This window comes from Tachyglossus aculeatus, chromosome 23, assembly GCF_015852505.1.
Source record: "Tachyglossus aculeatus isolate mTacAcu1 chromosome 23, mTacAcu1.pri, whole genome shotgun sequence".
In the NCBI taxonomy this organism is placed as follows: Eukaryota; Metazoa; Chordata; class Mammalia; order Monotremata; family Tachyglossidae; genus Tachyglossus; species Tachyglossus aculeatus.
The window spans coordinates 24,161,462-24,184,439 of NC_052088.1; the positions used below are offsets into that span (position 1 = coordinate 24,161,462).

At 41.3% G+C, this 22,978-nt stretch overlaps 1 protein-coding gene across 1 annotated transcript in view; it reads left to right on the forward strand.

Moving 5' to 3' along the window:
• Window positions 1-22,978, forward strand: part of ADGRV1 (adhesion G protein-coupled receptor V1) — a 470,004-nt gene that overhangs the window by 51,550 nt on the left and 395,476 nt on the right. Inside the window, exons 23-33 of the mRNA XM_038765531.1 lie at window positions 195-375; window positions 1,055-1,257; window positions 2,022-2,151; window positions 5,187-5,267; window positions 7,647-7,786; window positions 8,060-8,669; window positions 13,824-14,039; window positions 14,959-15,174; window positions 16,417-16,661; window positions 19,049-19,230; window positions 20,868-21,679. Coding sequence (XP_038621459.1) covers window positions 195-375; window positions 1,055-1,257; window positions 2,022-2,151; window positions 5,187-5,267; window positions 7,647-7,786; window positions 8,060-8,669; window positions 13,824-14,039; window positions 14,959-15,174; window positions 16,417-16,661; window positions 19,049-19,230; window positions 20,868-21,679 — 3,016 coding nt within the window. The remainder of the gene's footprint in view (window positions 1-194; window positions 376-1,054; window positions 1,258-2,021; window positions 2,152-5,186; window positions 5,268-7,646; window positions 7,787-8,059; window positions 8,670-13,823; window positions 14,040-14,958; window positions 15,175-16,416; window positions 16,662-19,048; window positions 19,231-20,867; window positions 21,680-22,978) is intronic.

Sequence of the window (22,978 nt, forward strand, 5' to 3'; positions counted from 1 at the left end):
TAATATGGGGATTAAGACTGTGAGCCTCACATGGGACAACTAGATTACCTTGTAGCTAACTCCAGCACTTAGAACAGTGCTTGGTACATAGTAAGTGCTTAATAAATACCGTTATTATTATTATTAGTGCGCAATCTCCATTGGCAACAAACTATACTTTTACAGTAATTTAATGTCACTATTTCGAACTCTAGGTGTTGAATTTGTACGTTGTTGATGATGATCTCCCAGAGCTGAATGAATATTTTCGTGTAACACTGGTGTCTGCAGTCTCTGGAGATGGCAAACTTGGTTCAACCCCCACCAGTGGAGCAAGTATCGACGTAGAAAAGGAAACTACAGATATCACCGTCAAAGCTAGTGATCACCCATATGGTAAGAATCTTAGTGGAACAGTATTTACCCTCTGGTCAAACTTTAGGCCAGTAGGATTTGCTATATTATTAATGGAAGGGAAAATGGGCATAAAAGTTTAAAATCCCTCTGCAATTCAAGCCTTTGAATGTATTATTGGATGCTCAGGCAGCATTTTGTCTTTGAAAATACCATTATGTGGAACCTTTTTATAAATAGTGACCAGAAAGTCTTGAATCAAATTGTACCTAAACTTCTGCTTACGCAAATTGATAGGTTTAGCTGTTTTAATAATGACAATAACAATGATGGTATTTGTTAAGCGCTATGTGTGAAGCACCATTCTTCAAATTTGGCTCATGGCTCAAAATAAAAAGTCAAATACCATTTTGAAAATTTTTGTGTTTCAAGTGTCTAAGGAAGAAAAATGGAATTAAAATTTTATGGAATCTTGTAAAACTTCAAATTCATCTGAGCAGTCTTGGCTTCAATGTAAACAAATTATTTTGATGTTTATAATCTTTCAAAACATGCACGTCAGGCCACTAGTGACTAAATTCTGTTTTCTCCAAAAAAGAGTAAAGAACATTTTCATGATATTCCAAATGCATTTTAATTCAAAAGTCCCACGAATACTTTTTAAATGGCTAATGAAACTTGCCCATCAGGTTGTTCCTGAAATGATTTTTTTTTGCAACAGGTTTGCTGCAGTTTTCTGTGGGAATGCCTCCTAGAGCTGGTGATAAAATGATTCGACCTGCGTCCAGCATCCCACATATTACCGTGAAAGAGGAAATTGGACAAGTCAGGTTACTTGTGGTCCGAGCTCAAGGCCTTCTGGGAAAAGTTCTGGTAAAATACAGAACAGTTTCTTTGACAGCTTACAGCCCTAAGGATTATCAGGTAAGAATGATGCTCTGGAAAACAAAGATACAAGCATCCAAGTCCTCTTTTTTTATGGGCCAAGAAAGCCTTATTACACACTAACGCTGTAGATCTGGTAAGTGTTGAGTTATTGCCCTTCTCGCTTAGACAGGATTTCATCTATCGCTAGATCAAAAAGCAAAGCAAGGTTTTCACTTTGGTGCCCAGCTCTATAATGGTTTTTATGGACATAGTGTGCTTAATTAAATGATTTTAGTTGTTTCTAGCCATTTGGTAGCACAGGGTTCTGGTACTTTGGGGATAACACAGTGCGTCATTTTACGGACTAAGTAAGCAGCGTGCCATAAAGAAAATGTTTCTGTTAATTCAGAATAATAATATTAAGATCAATCATGCAGTTACATGATTTTTCTGGTCAGTTACTTGATTTTGCTATTGAAAGATTATTCCAAGGAAAAAACACCAAAGTAGCTTGCCTGTTAGTAGCACAGAGTGTAAACATGAAGAAAGGACATCTAGTCAACTTTTTTAAGCATTTCCCTCAGTCTTGGATTAGTATATTACTCTGCACACAGCAAGCACTCAGTAAATGCGATTGAATGAATTGAAGCCTCTCATTTCAGGAGGTCTTAATTCTCAAAGAAATCTGAGATCTGTTGCCTTGAAGTGGCCCTAAAAACATTGAGAGTTTAGGGTTTGGCAGAAAAATGTGGTGACAGGCTAAATATAGTCTCCAGGGGTAAAGTTGGAAACAAACCTTTTCATTTCACAATTTTTTTCAGAGCAGTGAAGGCACACTGGAATTTCAGCCAGGAGAAAGATATAAGCACATTGCTGTCAACATCACGGACAATTCTGTTCCAGAACTGGAAAAATCTTTTAAGGTTGAGTTGCTTAACTCAGAAGGAGGAGGTGAGAAGAGTATACAGCCTGATAAGGTGGTTGAATGTTTTCACTAGGAAAAAAAAAACATTTTTCATTTATTCTATAAAATTTTAGTTAATTTATTAGTTAGAAAAACCTTCTTCAAGGGGAATCTGATATGACCAAACACTGTTTTACAAAGGGAAAACTTGTTAACTAGCAAAAGGATGTGACAATGATTTTGAGTGATTAAAACTTTATTTCAAAATAAACTCAATAAAAATTCCCATGCTACTCTTTTAATCCTAGAACATCCCCTTATTTTCGACCATCTAAAGCAGACCTTAAGCAAATCATATTTTTTTAGCAATTATTGAACTTAAGAAAAAGAGTCAGTTAGTGGTCCCAAGATTTATTGTATTCCATCTTTTTCGGAGAAAAAATATGGTTTGAGTTGAAAACCTTCATGTACCTATCTAGACGCTTCTCTGCCTGTTTACATTTCTCCGTTGAACCTTATTTTCACGATTGTTAGTGGAAGGCAGAGGTGATGAACCATAAGTCTAGGCTGCAGGGTCACCAGCGAATTCCTCCTTGTCGAATCCAACGGACTATTTTCAATCCTAAAGTTCCTGCACCCTTTGACACAGTGAACAACTTTCTTCTCCAGTAAACACTATCAAAACTTAGTTTCTCAGTCTCTCCTTTCCCGGTTCTCTTCCTGTCTCTCCAGCTGCTCCTTCTCAGTGTCTTTCCCCGGCTCTCCCCTTGTCCCGCACTTCTTAACTTTAGGTATCCCTCAAGTCTCTGCTTTAGGCAGGGGTGGATGTATACCAGAACAGGCTGGGACTATTCATTCATTCAGTTGCATTTATTGAGCGCTTACTATGTGCAGAGCACTGTACTAAGCGCTTGGGAAGTAAAAGTCGGCAACATAGGGAGATGGTCCCTACCCAACAACGGGCTCACGGTCTAGAAGTGGGAGACAGACAACAAAATACCACCTATTCCCTTGGGACAATCAATCAGTCAATCGCATTTATTGAGCGCTTACTGTGTGCAGAGCACTGTACTAAGCGCTTGGGAAGTACAAGTTGGCAACATATAGAGACAGTCCCTACCCAACAGGGCTCACACCCTGTGTGAAGTTCAGCCTTCCCCATGTTGTCACTCAGAAGGGCAACAATATTAAAAATGAATATGAACGCGGCACTTGCAATCACAAGAAAGCAGAATAATGCTAGTGCATTTTAATATCAGCATGATCAATCAATCAATCAATCGTATTGAGCACTTACTGTGTGCAGAGCACTGTACTAAGCACTTGGGAAGTACAAGTTGGCAACAAGCATGATGCTTGGCAAGGAAAATGTGGAGGATATTTACCCTCTGATGTTCAACTTCCAATGCTCGAGATTTCCGATGTTATCTCTTGGGCGGCGGCGGCAATTTTGTGTAAAGCAAAATTTCTCAAATGACTGATCTGGTGTGAAGACGATTTTGTCACAGCTTCAGAGACCCTTTTGGCCAGTGGGAAGACTTACTCCCATCCATGTGGGCCCAGGCTGGGGACGGGCAGCAGTGCCCGGTTTGGGCCCAGCCCCTGCCCCCAGTCCCTACTGTGGAGATGATCCAGGCAGAGCTCATCCCTGACCCTGATTCCACAACCCCAGCCTGGGTTTCACCCAGAAGGGGCATTGGGAATACCTGTGTCTACTTCCTACCTATGTAATCATTCCCAGCACTTAGTACAATGCTCTGCGCACAGTGTGTTTAGTAAATTCGTTCATTCAGTAGTATTGAGCGCTTACTGTGTGCAGAGCACTGTACTAAGCACTTGGGAAGTCCAAGTTGGCAACATATAGAGACGGTCCCTACCCAACAGCGGGCTCACAGTCTAGAAGGGGGAGACGGAGAACAACACAAAACATATTAACAAAATAAAATAAATAGAATAAACATGTACAAATAAAATAAATAAATAGAAAATAAATAAGGTGTTCAAATTTACAAAACGTGCCGTTTATTTGGCTTTGTGAAAAACGCGAACAGCCTTGTAACCTTGAATCCCTGGGCCCGGCCCCCCGTTTTGGAGCAAAGAGACCCCCCAGGTTTGTGCATCGCGAGTCAGTCTCTGGGGTATTGCGAGCCAGTGGGTTTCTACGTGGGGTTTCAGGACCCAGCCCTGAGGGACGCAGCTGCCTTCGGGAAGCTCGTCGGGAACCAGATACTGATCCCATTCGTGCCGGATCTGGATGAGGGCGGCCACCGAGTGTTCTGTTTGTAAATTGAACTGATGGAACGGCTGCAGGACCTGGCTTAGGGGAAACTCGTCCAGCGTCCCGAAGAGTAAATGCTAATACTGCTAACTCCCAGCCAAGCCCTGAAGGACCAAAGAAAGAGGGCAGGGAGCTCTAAACATCTCCCGCTCCCCCAGTGCCCATCTCCCTCTTCCTTTACACCTTGGCTGTCATCTCCCTCGTCTTCACACCAGATCAGCCATTTGGGAAATTTCGCTTTACAGAAAATTAGTCCCAGCCTGTTCTGGTATTGTCCTTCAAAAGTTAATTGTATTTATTGAGCGCTTGCCATGTGCAGAGCACAGTACGAAGCGCTCAAGAGAGTACGATAGAACAATAGACACATTCCCTGCCCCCAATGGGTTTACAGATCCGATCCGAGCCTTTCAGAATCAGACGGCTAATCTGTTAGAGGCGGGAAATACATGCGTACAATTGCACAGGTTCTTTTTTGGCCAGTTGTTATGTAATCTCTCTGACTTCTAAGTGAGGAGTTGACCAGTTAGTCATATTTATTGAGCACTTACTGTCTGCAGAACACTGCACTAAGCGCTTGGGAGAGTACAATTTAGCCGATACATTCCCTGCCCACAACAAGTGTAGAGTCTAGAGAGGGAGACAGATAAAATTACAGATACGTAAATAAATTACAGACTACTTGGGGGTTACATCTTTCTGCTTTTCTTATTGACCCGAAATATTTAAAACACTATACCTTCTATCTTCTCTGTTATATAAATGTATCTGTATGGATTGTGTGTCTCTGTCCGTCTCTTCTTGAAGTTGCTGAATTGTTTCAGTTTGATGGCAGTGGGAGTGGTGATGGGGACCTGGAATTCTTCCTTCCGTCTGTGCACAGGCATGGTAAGCACCTTGGACTTTTCTTTCCTTCTAAACTATTACTGTGGTTTACCAGGTATTTTTTTTTTTTTTGCTACATCCCATGTTTCACTTTTCCAGTGCTTTCTGTAGTTGTCTCATGAGGGCTTCTTGTAATTGACATGATTTTCTCATTTCCACATTTACACAGTGTACTCCAGGCAGGAGGAATTGATTATAAATTACCAGAGTAAAATTGGCATCAATTTTTATGGACTACTCGTTGACATTTTGGATTTGCTGTTTGATTTGTATAAAAACATGAATCCCATAAAATAAAACAAACTAAGAATGCCTTCTGAAGGACATTTCCCTGAGGAAGTGGCTAGATTTAATTTCTTTAAAAGGAGAAAGCAGGGCCTGCTTTTGAAACAAGTTAGTGGCCAAAATTAAGGAAAGAGGGAGCCACCTGTTGAGAAGCAACCCTGTTTTAAACAAATCATCAAAGCTGACTTCACTTCTTGCGAAAATAAAAAAGAGAGAGATTTGCCAGTCAGTCAGTGGTATTGAGTGAGCACTTAATTTGCAAAGCATTGTATTAGGTGCATAGGAAAGTACAGTAGAGTTGCTAGTCAAAATCCCTGCCCACAAGGAGCTTACGGTCTACACGGAATGATGGTCATGGTATGATTCTTCAAGAGAAAGCATGAGCAAAGCCATAGTATGTTTGTCCAAACCATTCTTATTTATGATCAGAGAAACCAAAATACCCCACTGTCTACAGGAGTGGTCCTTCTGCTCTGTCTCCTGTCTCCTGACTGATGTCCAGAATTCCATATTACTATTCTTCCAAGTCAGGTGACTTCATCATTCTGACTCTGACTCGTTGTCCCAGCTCTTGCTGCTGCAACTCACATCACTTGACATGACCCTATCTCGGGTTGCATAGTTTTTGGTATCAGAGAGGTCTCCTTCCTTCTTTAAGTCTCTAGTTTCCTTCTGTGGTTAAATTTTCTTCCAGGTGTCTAACAGAGCTTTACCTCAGAATATCCATTCTTAGATTTTTATTTCTCCCCTAATGCCATTTCATCTAAATTTGTTTCTGGGTTCCTCTGATGAGAATTTTTGACTATTTATGTCCACCATATTGGCTCATTTGTGATGTACTCTTGAGTGCTTAGAACTCATTTCTTTAAAGATGTGTGTGACTTAAAATGGTCGCTGGTATTTTAATACTGAAGAGTCCTTTACATAGGTGATTCGTATAAAAATTGGAAAAAGCAGTATGTTTGTATGTAAAAGTGCCCTTGTTCTTTGAGGAATAGCCCAATAATAACATTTTCCAGTTACTAAGGCAAGCACGTTTGTGATATTAACTTTTTGGCATTTAAAGCCTATTTTAAAAAATCTGGATTTGTTAAAGGAAGCAGTAAAGCCATTAGACAGGGCAGACATCTTTGAGTACAAATTTAGGTAAAAGATAAATCTTAAAATTTTGACCTCATCAATGGAGAGCTTCTGAAGTCCTATAGCTAATGATAATTAATAACTGGTTTTGAAGCACTTACTATGTGTCAAGCACTGTAATAAGCTCTGGAGTGGAGATACAGAGCTGAGCTACAAAGAAGTTAAGTGACTTGTCTGAGCTCACTCAGCAGGCAATCGGTGGAGCCGGGATTAGATCCCAGGTCTTCTAATTCCCCAGGCCCATGCCCTTTCCACTAAGCAGAGTGACCAGATTGTCAGGATTCTGCAAGTCCATGGTGCCTTCATTTTTTCATCTGTTCATTCTTCCTCGGTAAACACTTTGAATGCATAGCTGCTGCTCAGTCTCTTCACTCTCTTTCCTCCCCTTTTTTGTGCTGCTCTCCTGGTTATATATGTCACGGCCACGTAGAAACTGAATGTATTCTTTGAGATAAACACAGACCTTTTCTTTTATCATTTTGTAGCATCTGTTTCATTCCATGGTAAGGGACTGTGCTAGCGTAGGAGTCAGAAAGCAATGCAAGTAGCTTGGCGTACAGTTGATATAAAGTTTGAACCCCATATCTCTTGGTGTTATAATTAAAGGGATGCTGTAATTTTAAGAAGGTAATACTCTATTTTGGATGCTCTGCTAAGATCAAGGAAGCAGGAGGGAGATCTTTGCCAGGCAGAAGATTATTCGGTGGTTGAAAATATAAAATGAAATAAAATTTACTATTCAGTTCTACATTTCACGAATCACTTGAGCAGTGCAGATGAGCCAGGATCGATCAGTAAAGGTTACATTATTGTGCAGTGATGAGACTCTGTTTATAAAGAGTGAGAGAATCATAAGAGAATGAAGCACCGTTTTTCATAGTACCACTCTTTATTTTTCCCCTTGGTTTATGAAATGTAAATGATCATTTTTCTGGTGTTCTTTAATTGACCACGCAGCCAGTCTTGGAGTAGCATCCCAAATGATTGTGACTATTGAAGCCTCCGACGATGCTCATGGTGTGTTTGAGTTCAGCACTGAGTCGCTCCATGTCAATGGAACGGAACCCGAAGATGGTTACAGCACAGTTATATTGCAGGTTAGTACATTTCAGCTGTCACCTTATAAAATCCCTTCAAATTCTAAAACTCTGATGTTTTTTCACAAAAAAATTTGTTGAGTCCATAGTCATACAAAGTTCTATATGATTTAGAGGTTAAGCCGCTATCTAATTTTTAACTGTCTCATTATTATGGGGTTACCATTGAAAGGTTTTAAACCTTTCAAGTAGGATGAAGTGGTATGTTTTGTAGATCATATACTGCATTCTAATAAGTGATGTGTATGTATTTGTGAACTTGACCCTTGATAGGTTGTGAGAAGACACGGAGCTTTGTCTCAAGTAATTCTACACTGGAACATTCCCAGTGATCCTTTTGGAGATCTGTTCTTCACCTTTGGACATATCACTTTTGCAACTGGACAGATGTGTGCAAACTTAACAGTTGAAATCTTGCATGATGAAGTTCCTGAACTGGATAAAGTGTTTTCTGTCCTAATCGTGAATGTTTCCAATGGTCGGCTGGGTCTTCATACAAATGCAACACTGACAGTCCTGGCAAGTGATGATCCATTTGGACTTTTCATCTTTTCAGAGAAAAACAGACCAATTGAAGTTGAGGAAGTAACCCAGAACATCACTCTATCAATAGTCAGGTTACGTGGTCTTATGGGAACAGTCATGGTCACATACCGAACCATGGATGATCGGGTAAAACCACCTTATTTTGCATCTAATGTTGCCAGAGCAACTCAAGGAATAGACTATATACCCATTTCTGGATTTGTAGTTTTCAACGCCAACAGGAGTGAGGCAACAATAACTATTTCAATTCTGGATGACGATGAACCAGAAAAATCAGAATCTGTCTTTATTGAGCTATTCAACGTTACTTTAATAGAAAAAGTACAGCATCGACCAAGTAAGTACATATCCTCATAGTCTGTATTTTGGATGAATCTTGAAGTTTTCAACTGAGATTTCCAAAATATTCTTTTTAATCTCTCTCTCTCTAGTGCCACATCTATATATGTGTATATATAGATGCGTGCATATATATGAAAATCTGTATAACTATAGATACCTGATTAAATCAAAAGCTAATTGAAACACTAAAGGGGAAGAAAAAATAAGTACTGATTCAACTTGTTTGAAATAAGAAGTGGCAAAGCCAAATGTGTATGTGAAGTGTTGTGAGTTGTGTATTTGCAGAGTAAAAACATTCTCAAAACATGGAGGTAAGAGTTTGTGTAGGAACAGGCAAAATTCTCCTGTTGTGAAAAAAAGATCAAGGAGCTGAAGAAAAGTCTGCAGTAGCCTGAGCATATTCTTTGAGGGGGGTAGTTTTGAGCCTCGTATCAAAATGAAAGCTTAATAACATTCTTGAGCTAGGGTATTTGGAGGCACCTTAGCCAAAAGAGGGGTGTTGTGAATGAAAATATTTTTAGTTGTAACATTGTCTTTTTTGGGGGTTTAGATAGGAAACAATCATTTTTGAATAGTTTATTGCTTTTTTAGTTGTTAGTGTCTAATTTTAGGTATTCTTCCTACTTTACAATATTTTTTTCTCAATTTAATGGATTCAGTACATTTCCCTAGTATATCTGTCTATGATTTGGAATTTTGAGTTTCTTGGGGGTGACCATGAATGATGGATTTGGTAGGAACTAAGGAACTTAATTCCACATAGGTGAATTCTACCTGAGGCCTCTCCCATGAATGTTCTTGCAGTAATGGGTTATGACAGCTTAGTCGTGAATAACTTTTGCTTGTTGAATATACCATCAGTTTTTCAGCTACATATTTCTTTCTGCCAAGCCAGTATTGACATAATTTTGGGGTGGCATTTATTATCACCATTGTCATCATTATTACTAGTACTAGCATCTATATCCTTATAATGTGTAAATCACAGTATTAAACACTGTGGTAATCAGAAAACCCTCTCCCACAAACAGTTTACAATTTTAAGTGGGGGGAGGATGAACCACATGGAACAAGAAGGCTATCATCCAAACAATGAAAACCAAAAGCCAGCAGTGGAAAAATATCAACCGTAAAAGATCAAAGTTATACTCTACTTGTAGGGTTTGCTTTCTGGTACTTCCTACTCCAGGTAGACATTCCATGGAGAGAATCTGCTGCAACCATCTAAAGGTTTTGCAAGGAATTTTTCCCCAGCGTCCACTGTTGCGGGGGTGTGTGTAAGTGGGACACACACTGCTCGTAGCATTGCCTGTTATTTCATTCACTTTATTCAATAACCATGTTTTTTTAATGGTACTTGTAAAGCATTTACTATGTGCCGGGCACTGTATTAAGTGCTGAGGTGGATACAAGCAAATTGGATTGGGCACAATCCCTGCCCTGTTTGGGGCTCACAGTCTCGATCCGCATTTTACAGGTGAGGTCACTGAGGCGCAGAGAAGTGAAGTGATTTGCCCAAGGTCACACAGCAGGCAACTGGCAGAGCCAGTTTTAGAACTCAGATCCTTCCAACTCCCAGGCCTGTGCTCTATCCACTAGGCCATGCTGCTTCTCTGTACTGCTTATCTATCACTATTGAGTTTTGCTGTAAGTTTGATGGTGGGAGATTTCATTTTGGTCAGTCTCAAAAGAATCTTGGTTTCTTTCATTGTGGCAACAAGGATTTCCCTCAGCGTGACTATGGCGTAGTCGAACGAGCATGGGCCTTGAGTCAGAAGGTCGTGGGTTCTAACTTCTACTCCTCCAGTTGTCTGTTGTGTAACCTTTGGCAAGAAGTCACTTAACTTCTCCGTGCCTCATTTACTTATCTTTAAAATGGGGATGGAGACTGTGAGCCGCATGTGGGACAAGGGCCTTTGTCCAACCCGATTTGCTTGTATCCACCCCAGCGCTTAGTATATTGCCTGGCACATGGTAAGCGCTTAACAAATTCCATAATTATCATTATTATTATCACTTGGAGTCTCCCGGTTGGTCCAAGCCTCCTGTGGTTTATCTTGAGATTTCCTCCTTTAGATTTCAGCAGAGCTGGTCCCGACCCAGGCCTGGAGTGAACTTTTGGGAAGCAGTTCCAATTGGAACTGCAGAAACTGCTCTGGGAAAGGGGAGCATGATGTCGAAATGTCCACTTGCCTCAATGTGGCCAGTTGTCTGACCATTCTGTACTTTGACCTCTTGCTAATTGTACACACTGGATTGTCTGACCAGTGGGACTAGGGTTGGACACCCAGGAATAGTTAATGAGTTTCCTGTCAGCAAACCTTGAAATGTTCATTCATTCATTCATTCAATCGTATTTATTCAGTGCTTCCTGTGTGCAGGGCACTGTACTAAGTGCTTGGGAAGTACAGGTTGGCAACATATAGAGACGGTCCCTACCCAACAACGGGCTCACAGTCTAGAATGGGGAGACAGACACCAAAACAGAACATGTGGACAGGTGTCAAGTCATCAGAATAAACAGAAGTAAAGCTAGATGCACATCATTAACAAAATAAATAAAATAGTAAATATGTACAAGTAAAATAGAGTAATAAATCTGTACAAACATATATGCAGGTGCTGTGGGGATGGGAAGGAGGTAGGGCGGGGGGGATGGGAAGAGGGAGAGGAAAGAGGGGGCTCAGTCTGGGAAGGCCTCCTGGAGGAGGTGAGCTCTCAGTAGGGCTTTGAAGGGAGGAAGAGAGCTAGCTTGGCGGATGTGTGGAGGGAGGGCATTCCTGGCCAGGGGGAGGACGTGGGCCGGGGGTCGACGGTGGCACAGGTGAGAACGAGGCACAGTGAGGAGGCTAGTGGCAGAGGAGCGGAGGGTGTTGTAAATATTGTAAATGACTTTGTGTTCAAGTTTGACTGATGTTTCTGTTCTGATCCACCTTTGTGATCAGTTCGACAAGAGATTTCAAGGGTTTGAGGATATTATTGTGTCTATAAAGTCAGCACATTTTGGGCTTGGGTTGCTTCTCGTGTTCATTCCTCTTTCCAGATTTTACTGGTCAGTTTCAGGATGATGGTCTAGTCAAAGTTGAATACATCCTGAAGATGTCCAGTGAACCTGGAAAAATGTTGTCAGACAAAAACAAGGGGAAGACCTCTAAGTGGCACACACAGAAAATATGAAGGCTTGCTATCTTTTATAGGTTAGCAAAATGTGTTTCTGCATCCAAAAGGGGTCTAGGTATCTTTCAACCAGGCACTGCCAACCTGAATAGATAAGCATATCAACCAATTAATCAATCAGTTGTATTTATTGAGTGGTTACTGTGTGCAGAGTATGGTACTAAGTGCCTGGAAGAGTACACTATAACAGAGTTGGTAGACACATTCCCTCCCACAACGAGCTTACAGTGTAGAGTGGCGGGACAGTGGATAAATCTGTCTATATATCTTGATACATAAATTGATAGGGAGTTTTTTTTCCCTTCAAAATGCTGCTTGTGATGTGGGAGGGTGAAAATATGCATCAACTTCACCCTTTCCTGTGTTGTCATTCATTCATTCAATCGTATTTATTGAGCGCTTACTGTGTGCAGAGCACTGTACTAAGCGCTTGGGAAGTACAAGTTGGCAACATATAGGGACGGCCCTACCCAACAGTGGGCTCACAGTCTAGGAGGGGGAGACAGAGAACAAAACAAAACATATTAACAAAATAAAATAAATAGAATAAATATGTACAAATAAAATAAATAAATAAATGGAGTAATAAATACGTACAAACGTTGTGCCCCAGAGGCTTTTAAAGCAATCAAATCTCTGGACTTATCATTAAGCTTCTCAGGGTGAAAAGAACTGTCTTTACATATTTTGCTGTAGCAGTCAGTGCATTAGTAATTTCAGGGACAATGTGGTGATACTGCAGCTGCAGGAACAAATAATGAAAAGCAAATGTTTTGGCCCAGTCTTAGCTGCTTCAGCTGGAAGCACTGCTTGCCAGAAGTGGAGTAGTATCAGAGAACATCATCAAGAAGCTGAATATCTAGCAAATATCTAGTATTGTCTAGCAAATAATAATAATTGTGGTATTTAAGTGGTTATTATGTGCCAGACTCTGGGGTGAATACAAGCAAATCAGGTTGGACGCAGTCTCTGTCCCACATGAGGCTTCACAGTCTTAATCCCCATTTTACAGATGAGGTAACTGAGGCACAGAGAAGTGAAGTGATGTACCCAAGACCACACAGCAGACAAATGGTAGAGCCAGGATTAGCAGATAAAAATAGACAATTTTGGCTCTGTGCTCTTCTAGTCACTGGAAGTTTATTTCCTTTTCCCATTTTAGAGTCCCATTTTCCCATTTCAGACTATCACTCTCCCCACCTTCAAAGCCTTTTTTAAGACACATCTCCTCCAAGAGTCCTTCCCTGACTGAGCCCTTATTTCCTCTACTCCCCCTCCATTCTGTGTTGCCCTTGCACTGGGATTTGCAACCTGTATTCAACCCTCCCTCAGCTCCATGGCGCTTACGTACATATCTGTAATTTATTTATAGTAATGTCTGTCCCTCTAGACCGTAAGCTCATTGTAGTCGGGGAGTATATCTGCCAACTCAGTTATATTGTACTCTCTGAAGTGCTTTGTACAGTGCTCTGCAAACAGTAAGTGCTTAATAAATTTGATTGATTAATTGAAATGTTTATATTGTGGGAGGCAGGGTGACCTGGAAATAACATGGGGCTGAGATTCTTGGGGGAGGAGTTGGGGCGGCAGTGGGGGGGAGTGTGTGTGTGTGTGTGTGTTTTATCATCCATATGTGGGGATGTTGCCTTCTCCCACAACTCTTTAGATTTTTTTTTTAACCTCATGTTGGGAAACATTCTGATGATCCTGTATCTAAACCCTAGGGCTTGGCACAGTGTTTTGGAACATAGAAAGTAATTATATTGTAAACTAGCTCTCGAGGACAGGGATCACTACCCAACTCTATTCGATTGTATTCTCCCAAGCACTTAGTACAGTGTTCTGAACACACACTTAGTACACTGTTCCCTACAAAGTGCTCAGTAAATACTAATGCTAATCTAATAATTTGTTTACTTTATCTTCAGAAAGACATACCTGATAGTCCTGTTATTCCATTTCCTTTGTTCAGTTGCAAATTCCCCACGTCTTGGACCAGAGATGCACACCATAGCCCATTTAATTATAAATGCCAATGATGATGCTTTTGGGACACTTCAGCTCTCAGCATCAAGCGTGCGAGTTGCTGAAAATCACGTTGGGCCTATTATCAATGTGACAAGAACAGGTGGAGTCTTTGCCGATGTTTCGGTGAAGTTTAAAGCCGTGCCAATCACTGCGATAGCAGGTAAGAAAAGAAAAAAAAATTGTAAAAACCTATAGGAGAAGAGATGAAGTCCATCAGACCCCGTGATTATAACAGCTATGGCAATACATACAGGTTGGCCAGGAAAGTCAACTCAAATAAGAACTGGATTATCTGGGTTTAGCATAAAGAAATCTGGATCTCGTGTAGATAAAGGTCCGTAGGACTAGTGGGAAATACTGGAGAGATCATTTGTGAACAGAGGAATTCTTACAGGACTAACCGCACAGGCAGAAGGCTAGTAAAATGAAAAGTAAATGTTACACCGACATTAGGTCACTGGCTCCGTTGCTTACCGTGGGAGATGTAATTCCTGTGCAGAGACAGGGAGACTTAGCCATTTGGTTTGCTTGCACCAGAGTTGCATGCCCATCCTGGCAGCTTCTGTAACACACAGTAAACATGTTAAGGGAATTGCCTATAGATCATCATAAAAACTCTCTTACATTATAAAGACTATAAAATACATGCCTACTACATATTCTTATATAAAAGCAAATATGAGGGAGTATTGAGTTGTTGCTTTAAAAAAAAATAAAATAAGTGATTATGGTTCTGAAATGTCCCAGTGTAGGTTGCAGTGATGCCTTCATTATCCTGAGGAAAGGACAGTATGTTGTCCTCTCTGGGCTCCAAAATTTAGGAATGACGGAAGTCCAGTAAGGGACCGGAAGAGGTATAAAACAGGTCCTGGGAAGGCGATAAACTACTAATAGGATAGGAAAGGGAAAGCTGAAGAATGAGTCACATCACCGGTCTTCAAGTCAAAGAAGAATTCCGATCCTGCTAATGGGGAGAAGCTGCTGCCGGTACTAGAGAAAGCCCCTTTGAGAGCTGTTCAGTTTCTTGCCTTCTTTTCCTAACACTTTCACAGTGAACGTGTTGTTGTCTGACTGCACAGGTGAAGACTACAGCATAGCCTCATCCGATGTCGTCTTGCTAGAAGGTGAAACGAGCAAAGCTGTGCCAATATACATTATCAATGACATCTACCCTGAGCTGGAAGAATCTTTTCAAATACAGCTATTGAATCAAACCACAGGTGGAGCCAAACTTGGGACTTTAACTCAGGCAATCATAACGATCGAGGCCTCTGATGACCCTTTTGGATTATTTGGTAAAGCCCATTTTGTTGACCAGACATACTTCGTTCATGTACCATGTTTTCCTAGATCTCTAACCTGCCTGTTTTTTTAATATTGTAATGTATGCTGTGGCCATAGGTGAGTCCTGTCACACGAAAATTCTTCACATGCACCCTCGCAGAGTGTTGCAGCCTGGAAGCAGTGTGGCTTAGTGGAAAGAGCCTCAGGACTAGAAGTCAGGAGACCTAGGTTCTATGCCATTTGCCTGCCATGTGACCTTAGGCGAGTCATTTAACTTCTTGGTGCCTCAATCAATCAATCGATCGTATTTATTGAGCGCTTACTGTGTGCAGAAGCACTGTACTAAGCACTTGGGAAGTACAAGTTGGCAACATATACAGACAGTCCCTACCCAGCAGTGGGCTCACAGTTTAGAAGGGGGAGACAGAGAACAAAACCAAACATATTAACAAAATAAAATAAATAGAATAGATATGTACAAGTAAAATAAATAAATAAATAGAGTAATAAATATGTACAAACATATATACATATATACAGGTGCTGTGGGGAAGGGAAGGAGGTAAGATGGGGGATAGAGAGGGGGACAAGGGGGAGAGGAAGGAGGGGGCTCAGTCTGGGAAGGAGGGGGCTCAGCCTCAATTCCTCATCAATAAAAAAGGGATTAAATGCCTGTTTTCCCCGTACCTTAGACTCTGAACCCCATGTGGAACACTGATTATTTCTGATCTAATTTTTAATTACCTCTGTGCTTAGCACAGTGCTTGGTATAGAGTAAAAACCCTAACAAATACAACTATGATTATGATTATTATCATCATCCCTGCCTTCTTGCTCATTGCACTAGTAGTGTAAAAGGCACTATGCAAACCACTATCACAATAATCAGTTTCCTTCATTACTATCTCTGGGCTGAGGGACATCAGTCATTCTCAGAAGGAAACTCCGTCATCATCTTTAAGAAGGGTTAAAAGTGTTAAGTGTCTTGAAAAGTGTCAGATAGACAAACCTGAAGCTCAGGCATATATACCACTGGGAGCAGTGACTAGTGGAGACTGCTTTAGACTGGAAGCTCACTGTGGGCAGGGAATGTGTCTGTTTATTGTTCTATTATGCTTTCCCAAGCACTTAATACAGTGCTCTGCACACAGTAAGCGCTCAATAAATATGATTGAATGAAACTTAGAAGTGTAAAGAAATCACTGTCACGACTGTCTGGATGGATTGGAACTAATTGATGCCCTTCATTTCAGTTTTTCAGATTACTAAACTCACTGTCGATGAACCCGAGTTCAATTCAGTGAAGGTAATCCTGCCGATAATCCGCAATTCTGGGACACTCGGCAATGTTACTGTTCAATGGGTTGCCACCATTAATGGACAGCTTGCTACTGGCGACCTGCGAGTTGTCTCAGGTAATGTGACCTTTGCCCCCGGGGAAACCATTCAAACCTTGTTGTTAGAGGTCCTGGCTGACGACGTTCCGGAAATTCAAGAGGTGAGAGGAGCAGCTAGTATAGAATGACACTGTAAAGTGACTTTTCTTATCCTGTTTAATAGTTACTAGATCGGTTATGTGAGAAACCTAGTAGGAGTAGTACCTTGAGTGTGATGAATCAATGTTTTCCGTTGAATGAAAGGATGTAATTAAGAGTGGGGAATCACATAATGTGTCTTATGGAAACGTAACCCTTTATTCTTTGAAAAGAGAAAGCCATGGTTTAGTGAGAGATCATTTGAGGGCAATGGATTTAAATGTGTGCTAAACTAGTACTTAGTGTTTTAGCTAATTTCCAAAGCAGTGGTTTTTAAAGGCAGCATGCAGAAGCAAAAATTGTTTCCTCCTTTCAGTGGAATAATTAAATGATTCCCCTGGGTAACCAGCTCCCAGGAATAGATGCCTCCTGAGCCCATTTCTTCTCTCTTCCCCTTACTGTTGTCTATTCCATTACAGTTGCTTAGGCTAACGGTCTTTCCCTACCCTTTTGGTGTGTGCTGCTAGGAAAGTGGCTGAGATATGGCACCTGTCGTATACTGCTCCCTGTGAGCAAGAAGAGATTCTGCTGTCCTGAATTTTCCCTAGTGCTTAGTGCAGTGCTTTGCAGACAGTAAGCGCTCAGTAAATACCATTGATTGGTAGATTTAAAGAGCTTGTGTAAGATACACCTCGGTGAGCATTCTAGTTAATAATAAGGTTAACAAGGTGATCAGGTTGTCCCACTGGCGGGCTCACAGTTTTCATCCCCATTTTACAGATGAGGTAACAGAGGCCCAGAGAAGTTAAATGACATGCCCAAAGTCACACAGCTGATAAGTGTTGGAGCTGGGATTTGAACCCATTACCTCTGACTCCAAAGCCCGGGCTCTTTCCACTGAGCCACGCTGCTTTGACTATGGTACTATCCAAGGGGCTTAGTGCATTGCCCTCTGCATACAGTGAATACTCAATACATGTCATTAATTAAATGTGTTTCATAGGAGCTATTCTCTTCTAGGGCAGGATATGCAGATAAACTGGTTCCTATCAAGTTTCATTACAAAGAAGGGGCATTATTTTAATTTTTTTTACCGTATTTGTTAAGCGCTTACAAGGTGCCAGGCACTGTTCTAAGTGATGGGGTAGATTCAAGGTAATCAGGTTGGACACAGTCCATGTCCCAAATGGGGCTCATCGTCTTAATCCCCATTTTACAAAGGAGGTAACTGAGGCACAGAGAAGTAAAGTGACTTGCCCAAGGTCACACAGCAGGAAAGTGGTGGAGCCAGGACTAGAACCTGTGTCCTTCGGCCCCCCAAACCCGTGCTCTATCCACTAGGCCACACTGTTGCTGCTGCTTATTACTTAGAATAGGAATGAGTCCTACATATGTACCTTCTGTGTATCATTAAAATATTAAAACTAGCAACCTTCTATAAAACTCATATTCGTAGTGATATCATTTACTCATGCATATAAGAGAGGTTCTAGGCTGCCTCTTTTCTGAAGAATTTTGGGTAATATTTGTCTTAGGAAGATGAAAGGGTTGATCTAGCTAAGGAATATTTCTTAGGTCTCTGAATTGTCTCCTGCCAAAAACTTGCAGTTTTATTGTTGGCCCATAGTTATACAGATTTGCCCCCCTCTTTTGTGTTGCAGAGTGCTTATGAAACTTTTTTTTCACCTTCTAAGAAAATGTGGATTTTGTAAAATGTGCAAAATGTATTTCATTAGATTTTAGTTGACATTATAGAATGTATACAGTTTTCTTATCAACAGGAGTGGGTGGCTCAAAATGAAATTGTCCAATGGAAGAAATAACAGAGGGGCTTAATCAATGATAATTGTGGTTTTTGTTAAGTGCTTACTGTATGCCAAGTACTGTTGTAATTACTGGGGCAGATACAAGATCATCTTGTCTCATATGGGGCTCACAGTCTAAGCAGAAGGGAGAACAGGTATTGAAGCTGCATTTTGCAGATGAGGGAACTGGAGCACAGAGAAGTTAAGCAGCTTGCCAAGGCAACACAGCAGGCAAGTAGCAGAGCTGGGAGAAGAACCTAAGTCCTTGACTCCCAAGTCTGTGCGTGTCCTTTCCACTGGGCTGTATGGCTAACATTGAAGCTTAAAAGCTCTGAATTGTGTGTTTGCATATTGAAGGGAATTTAGGTGGGAGTGATTGCTGTTGAAGATCGTGCTTAGTAGCAGGAGTAGGGGAAGAGCAGTTTTTCGTTCTGGTCATGTTGGGTTTGCCATGTGTTCCAGGAAGAATTCTTCCTTGAGCCCACTGGTAATGAAACCCATATGGCTTCCCGTGCTAGTCCTCTAGGCTATATTTATCTCTGTGTCATAATCATTTTAATTTCAGAACTGGGATGCTGTTAAGGAAGCTTTCACTCTATTTTTAGGTTATTCAAGTGAAGCTTACTCAGGCCTCTGGTGGAGGTTCTATTGGAACAGATCGAGTGGCAAATATAACTATCCCTGCCAATGATAATCCTTATGGCACTGTTGCTTTTCGACAGTCTGTGTATCGTGTTCAAGAGCCTCTGGAAAGAAGTTCCTGCGTTAACATAACCGTCAAGAGGAGGTTCGTATGCAGAATATGCTGATGTAATAATTGTAGTATTTGTTAAGCACTTATTATGTGCCAAGCGCTGTACTAAGTGCTGGGATAGAGACAAGATCATCAGGTCCCCACATGGAACTCCCATTGTAAGTAGGGGAGGAGCAGATATTGAATACCCATTCTATAAATGAGGGAGCTTTGGCCCAGGAAAGTTAAGTGACATGTCCAAGGTCACACAGCAGGCAAGTGTCAGAGGTAGGATTAGAACCCATATCTTCTGACTTCTAGGTCTGTGCTTTTTCCACTCAGGCATGTTGCTTCTCTTTTTTTATGTTATTTGTATATTCTATTCTGAGATATGTGGGTTTTTCTAGTCCATTAAGTATTGGTGTCTTTTTTCTTTGTTTTATTGACTGTTCACGGGCCTTTATGAAATGCTATTATTGGGTCAGATCAGTAGTTCCTTTCCCGCTCCTTCCCCACCAACCCAGTAGTCTGTCAGTGAATGGAGTATAGGATTCTAGAGGCCCCATGAGCTGGTTGCTCATCTTGAAATAGCTTTTTAATGAGTTTTAGTAAGCATTTACCATATGCTTAGCAGTAGGATAAATACAAGGGTATCAGTTCAGACCCAATCCCTGTTCCACATAGGGCTCACGATCTGTCTTGGGCTGTGGGGTGGACTACCCAATTTCCCTAACTTTTCCCTTGTTCTATCTCCAACTTATCCCAAACTTCTCCTCCTCCATGAATTTATCCAAATTCTGCGACTGCTATTTTCCACCTGCACAACTTCCTGTGGCAACAAATTCCAAATGCTTACCATCTGCTGGGTGAAGAAGTCTTTCTTTGAATTTGATCATCTTCATCTGTTGCATCTTTAGATCTGATGAAATCTGTTTTAAGCTTTCGTCTGGTTTCTAAGCTGTTTTAAGTCTACCTTAATTGATTCAGTTTTTCCTTCCTTAACATAAAGGTACCATCCCCTTTACTAGTTTAATTTTGTAGTGAAATGGAAGAAAACACTCAACACTAGCATTTTTTCATGGAAAATATTGTCAAAATATTTCAAACGGTGGTGATATTAAAAAAAACAACATGTAGAGGAAGAAAACGAAACAAAAACCCAAAGGAAACTCATTCCCATTAGAAAATAGTGACTTCCTAGGTTTAGTTCTCCTTGCAAAGTTGATCATACACCAGTTTATCAAAAATTGAAAATTGGGGTATTTGTCATCTATACTCCTCAAAAATGTATTTGCTTATAGGCAGAACAGTTCTGCTAATTCTATTGTACTCTCCCATGCACGTAGTACAGTGCTCTGCACAAAGTAAGAGATCAATAAATACTGTTGATTGACTAACGATTCTATTTTTAGGAAAATCAATTTACTTAAGGCAGTTGACAGGTCTTTTTACTCCATTTTATTACTCTGAGAAGCACATTTTGATAATTGTGTGTAATTTTTCTTGACTCAGTTGATAAACAGGACAAAATAATCTCTCTAGTAATTTTTGCTTGACCCAGATGCATTGCCAAAAATACTTGAGAAACAGAACTGCCATCATATGAGAGAGTTGGAAGTTTCTTGAAGTGTATGAACAAAAGAGAAGTTGTTCTGACTAACCCACCCCTTTATTATCGCTCTACTTTTTAGTGGAGGACGATTTGGACAGCTGCTGCTATTCTATAGTACCTCAGAGATTGATGTCGTGGCTCTTGCGATCGAGGAAGGCCAGGATGTATTCTCCTATTATGAGCCTCCAACCCAAAGTGTTCCTGACGGACATTGGAGGACTTGGGTGAATGTTTCTGCAGCTGTGGATCCTCAGCACACCTGTGCTGTTCTTTGTCTTAAAGAACAAGCCTGTTCAGCTTTTTCTTTTTCTGATGCCTCCGCAACCCCCCTGTGTTTCTGGCTGACACCGGAGATGGGCCTAACCAGCAACTACTCGGGATTTCGGACCTATCGAAAGAACGCTACCAGCGTATCTTCCCTGTTTAGTAGGCAGGCCGTGGCCGGTAGCGACTACGAGCCCGTGACCAGGCAGTGGGCCATCATGAGAGAAGGAGACGAGTTTGCAAACCTCACCGTTTCTATCCTTCCCGATGACATCCCCGAGTTCGACGAGAGTTTCCTCATCTCCCTTCTAAAGGTTGAGCTCATGAACGGATCAGCCGGCTTGGAAATCCAGCCATCTGTCGGACAGCCAAACATCTCTACGGTGGTCATAGCGCTGAATGGTGATGCCTTTGGAGTGTTTGTGATCTACAGCATCAGCCCCAATACATCCGAGGATGGGCTCTATGTGCGAGTTGAAGAAGAGCCCCAAAGCTCGGTCCAGCTGTTGATCCACAGGACTGGGGGTAGCCTTGGTCAGGTGCTTCTGGAGTGGCGTGTTGTGGGTGGAACAGCTATCAGTTCGGTGGATTTTATAGGGGAAGGCGATATTCTGACTTTTGCAGAAGGTCAGTCAAAGACTTTCCCAACGGGCTATGCCTCTGAGAGGTAGACTTTAATAACCTTAAAAATTCAGACTTAAAAACTCACCGTTTTCCAGGTCTTTCCCTCTCCCTTGGGTGTTATTCTGCCCTTTCTCAAGCCTTCAAAATGAAACTTCTTAAACTGAGGCCCCTGGGGGATGGGATTACCTTGTATTCATTCATTCAATCCTATTTATTGAGCGCTTACTTTGTGCAGAGCACTGTACTAAGTGCTTGGAAAGTACAAGTTGGGTCTCCTCACATGCTCGGCACCTAGCAAGTGCTTGACAGATACCACATTTGTAATAATTGTAATAGTAAGCACTTATTGTGTGCAGAGCACTGGATCAAGTGTTGGGAAACAATACACAGGTAGAAATTAGACACGGTCCCCGTCCCTCCGGGGATTCACAGCTGCACTGGGCCTTTTGGGCACTTGGTAAATATTAGGCAAATCATGTCACATCACGTCATATTTGAAGATGTCACCTATTACATGAGGCTTACCTTGGCCCTTAACATTCTTGCCTAGTCTCCTTTTCATGTTATTCCAAATTAATATTTTTGATTTGCCTTGTTCTTGTTGTTTGCTGTTGCTATGAGACACGTTCAATAAGCCGATACTACTGGGTTGTACTCCTCACTGCCTGTGGCCCTCCCAGTGACCATTGTTAGGGCTAGGGGTTGAGGAGCGATTGAGGAAAAGAGTCCAGACCTGGGAATCAGAGGACCTGGTTGTAATCTAGAGAAGTAGTGTGGTCTAGTGGAAGGAGCACAGGCATGGGAGTCAGCAGTCCTTGATTCTAATGCCGGCTCCACCATTTGTCTACTGGGTGACCTTGGGCAAGTCACTTAACTTCTCTGTGCTTGTTACCTCATCTGCAAAATGGGGGGTAAGACTGTGAGCTCCATGTGGGACAGGTACTGTGTCCAACTTGATTACCTTGTATCTACCCAAGCACTTAGAACAACGCTTGGCACATAGTAAGCACTTAAAAATACCGTAATTCTTATTGTAATTATACCCCAGTGCTAAGAGCAGTATTTGATATGTAGTTAGCACTTAACAAATACTGTATTATTGTTGTTATTGTTACTTCTAATAGTGATAATATTAAACCTGGCTTCACCACTTGCCTGATGTATGGTCAAGGGCAGTCACTTGCCCTTACACTCTAGAAGGGGAGACAGACACTAAAAGAAATAAATAATTTATATTATGTAATTTATAGATACATATTCATTTGGATCTATGCAATTTAAGCAACCGATAGTCACCCCTCC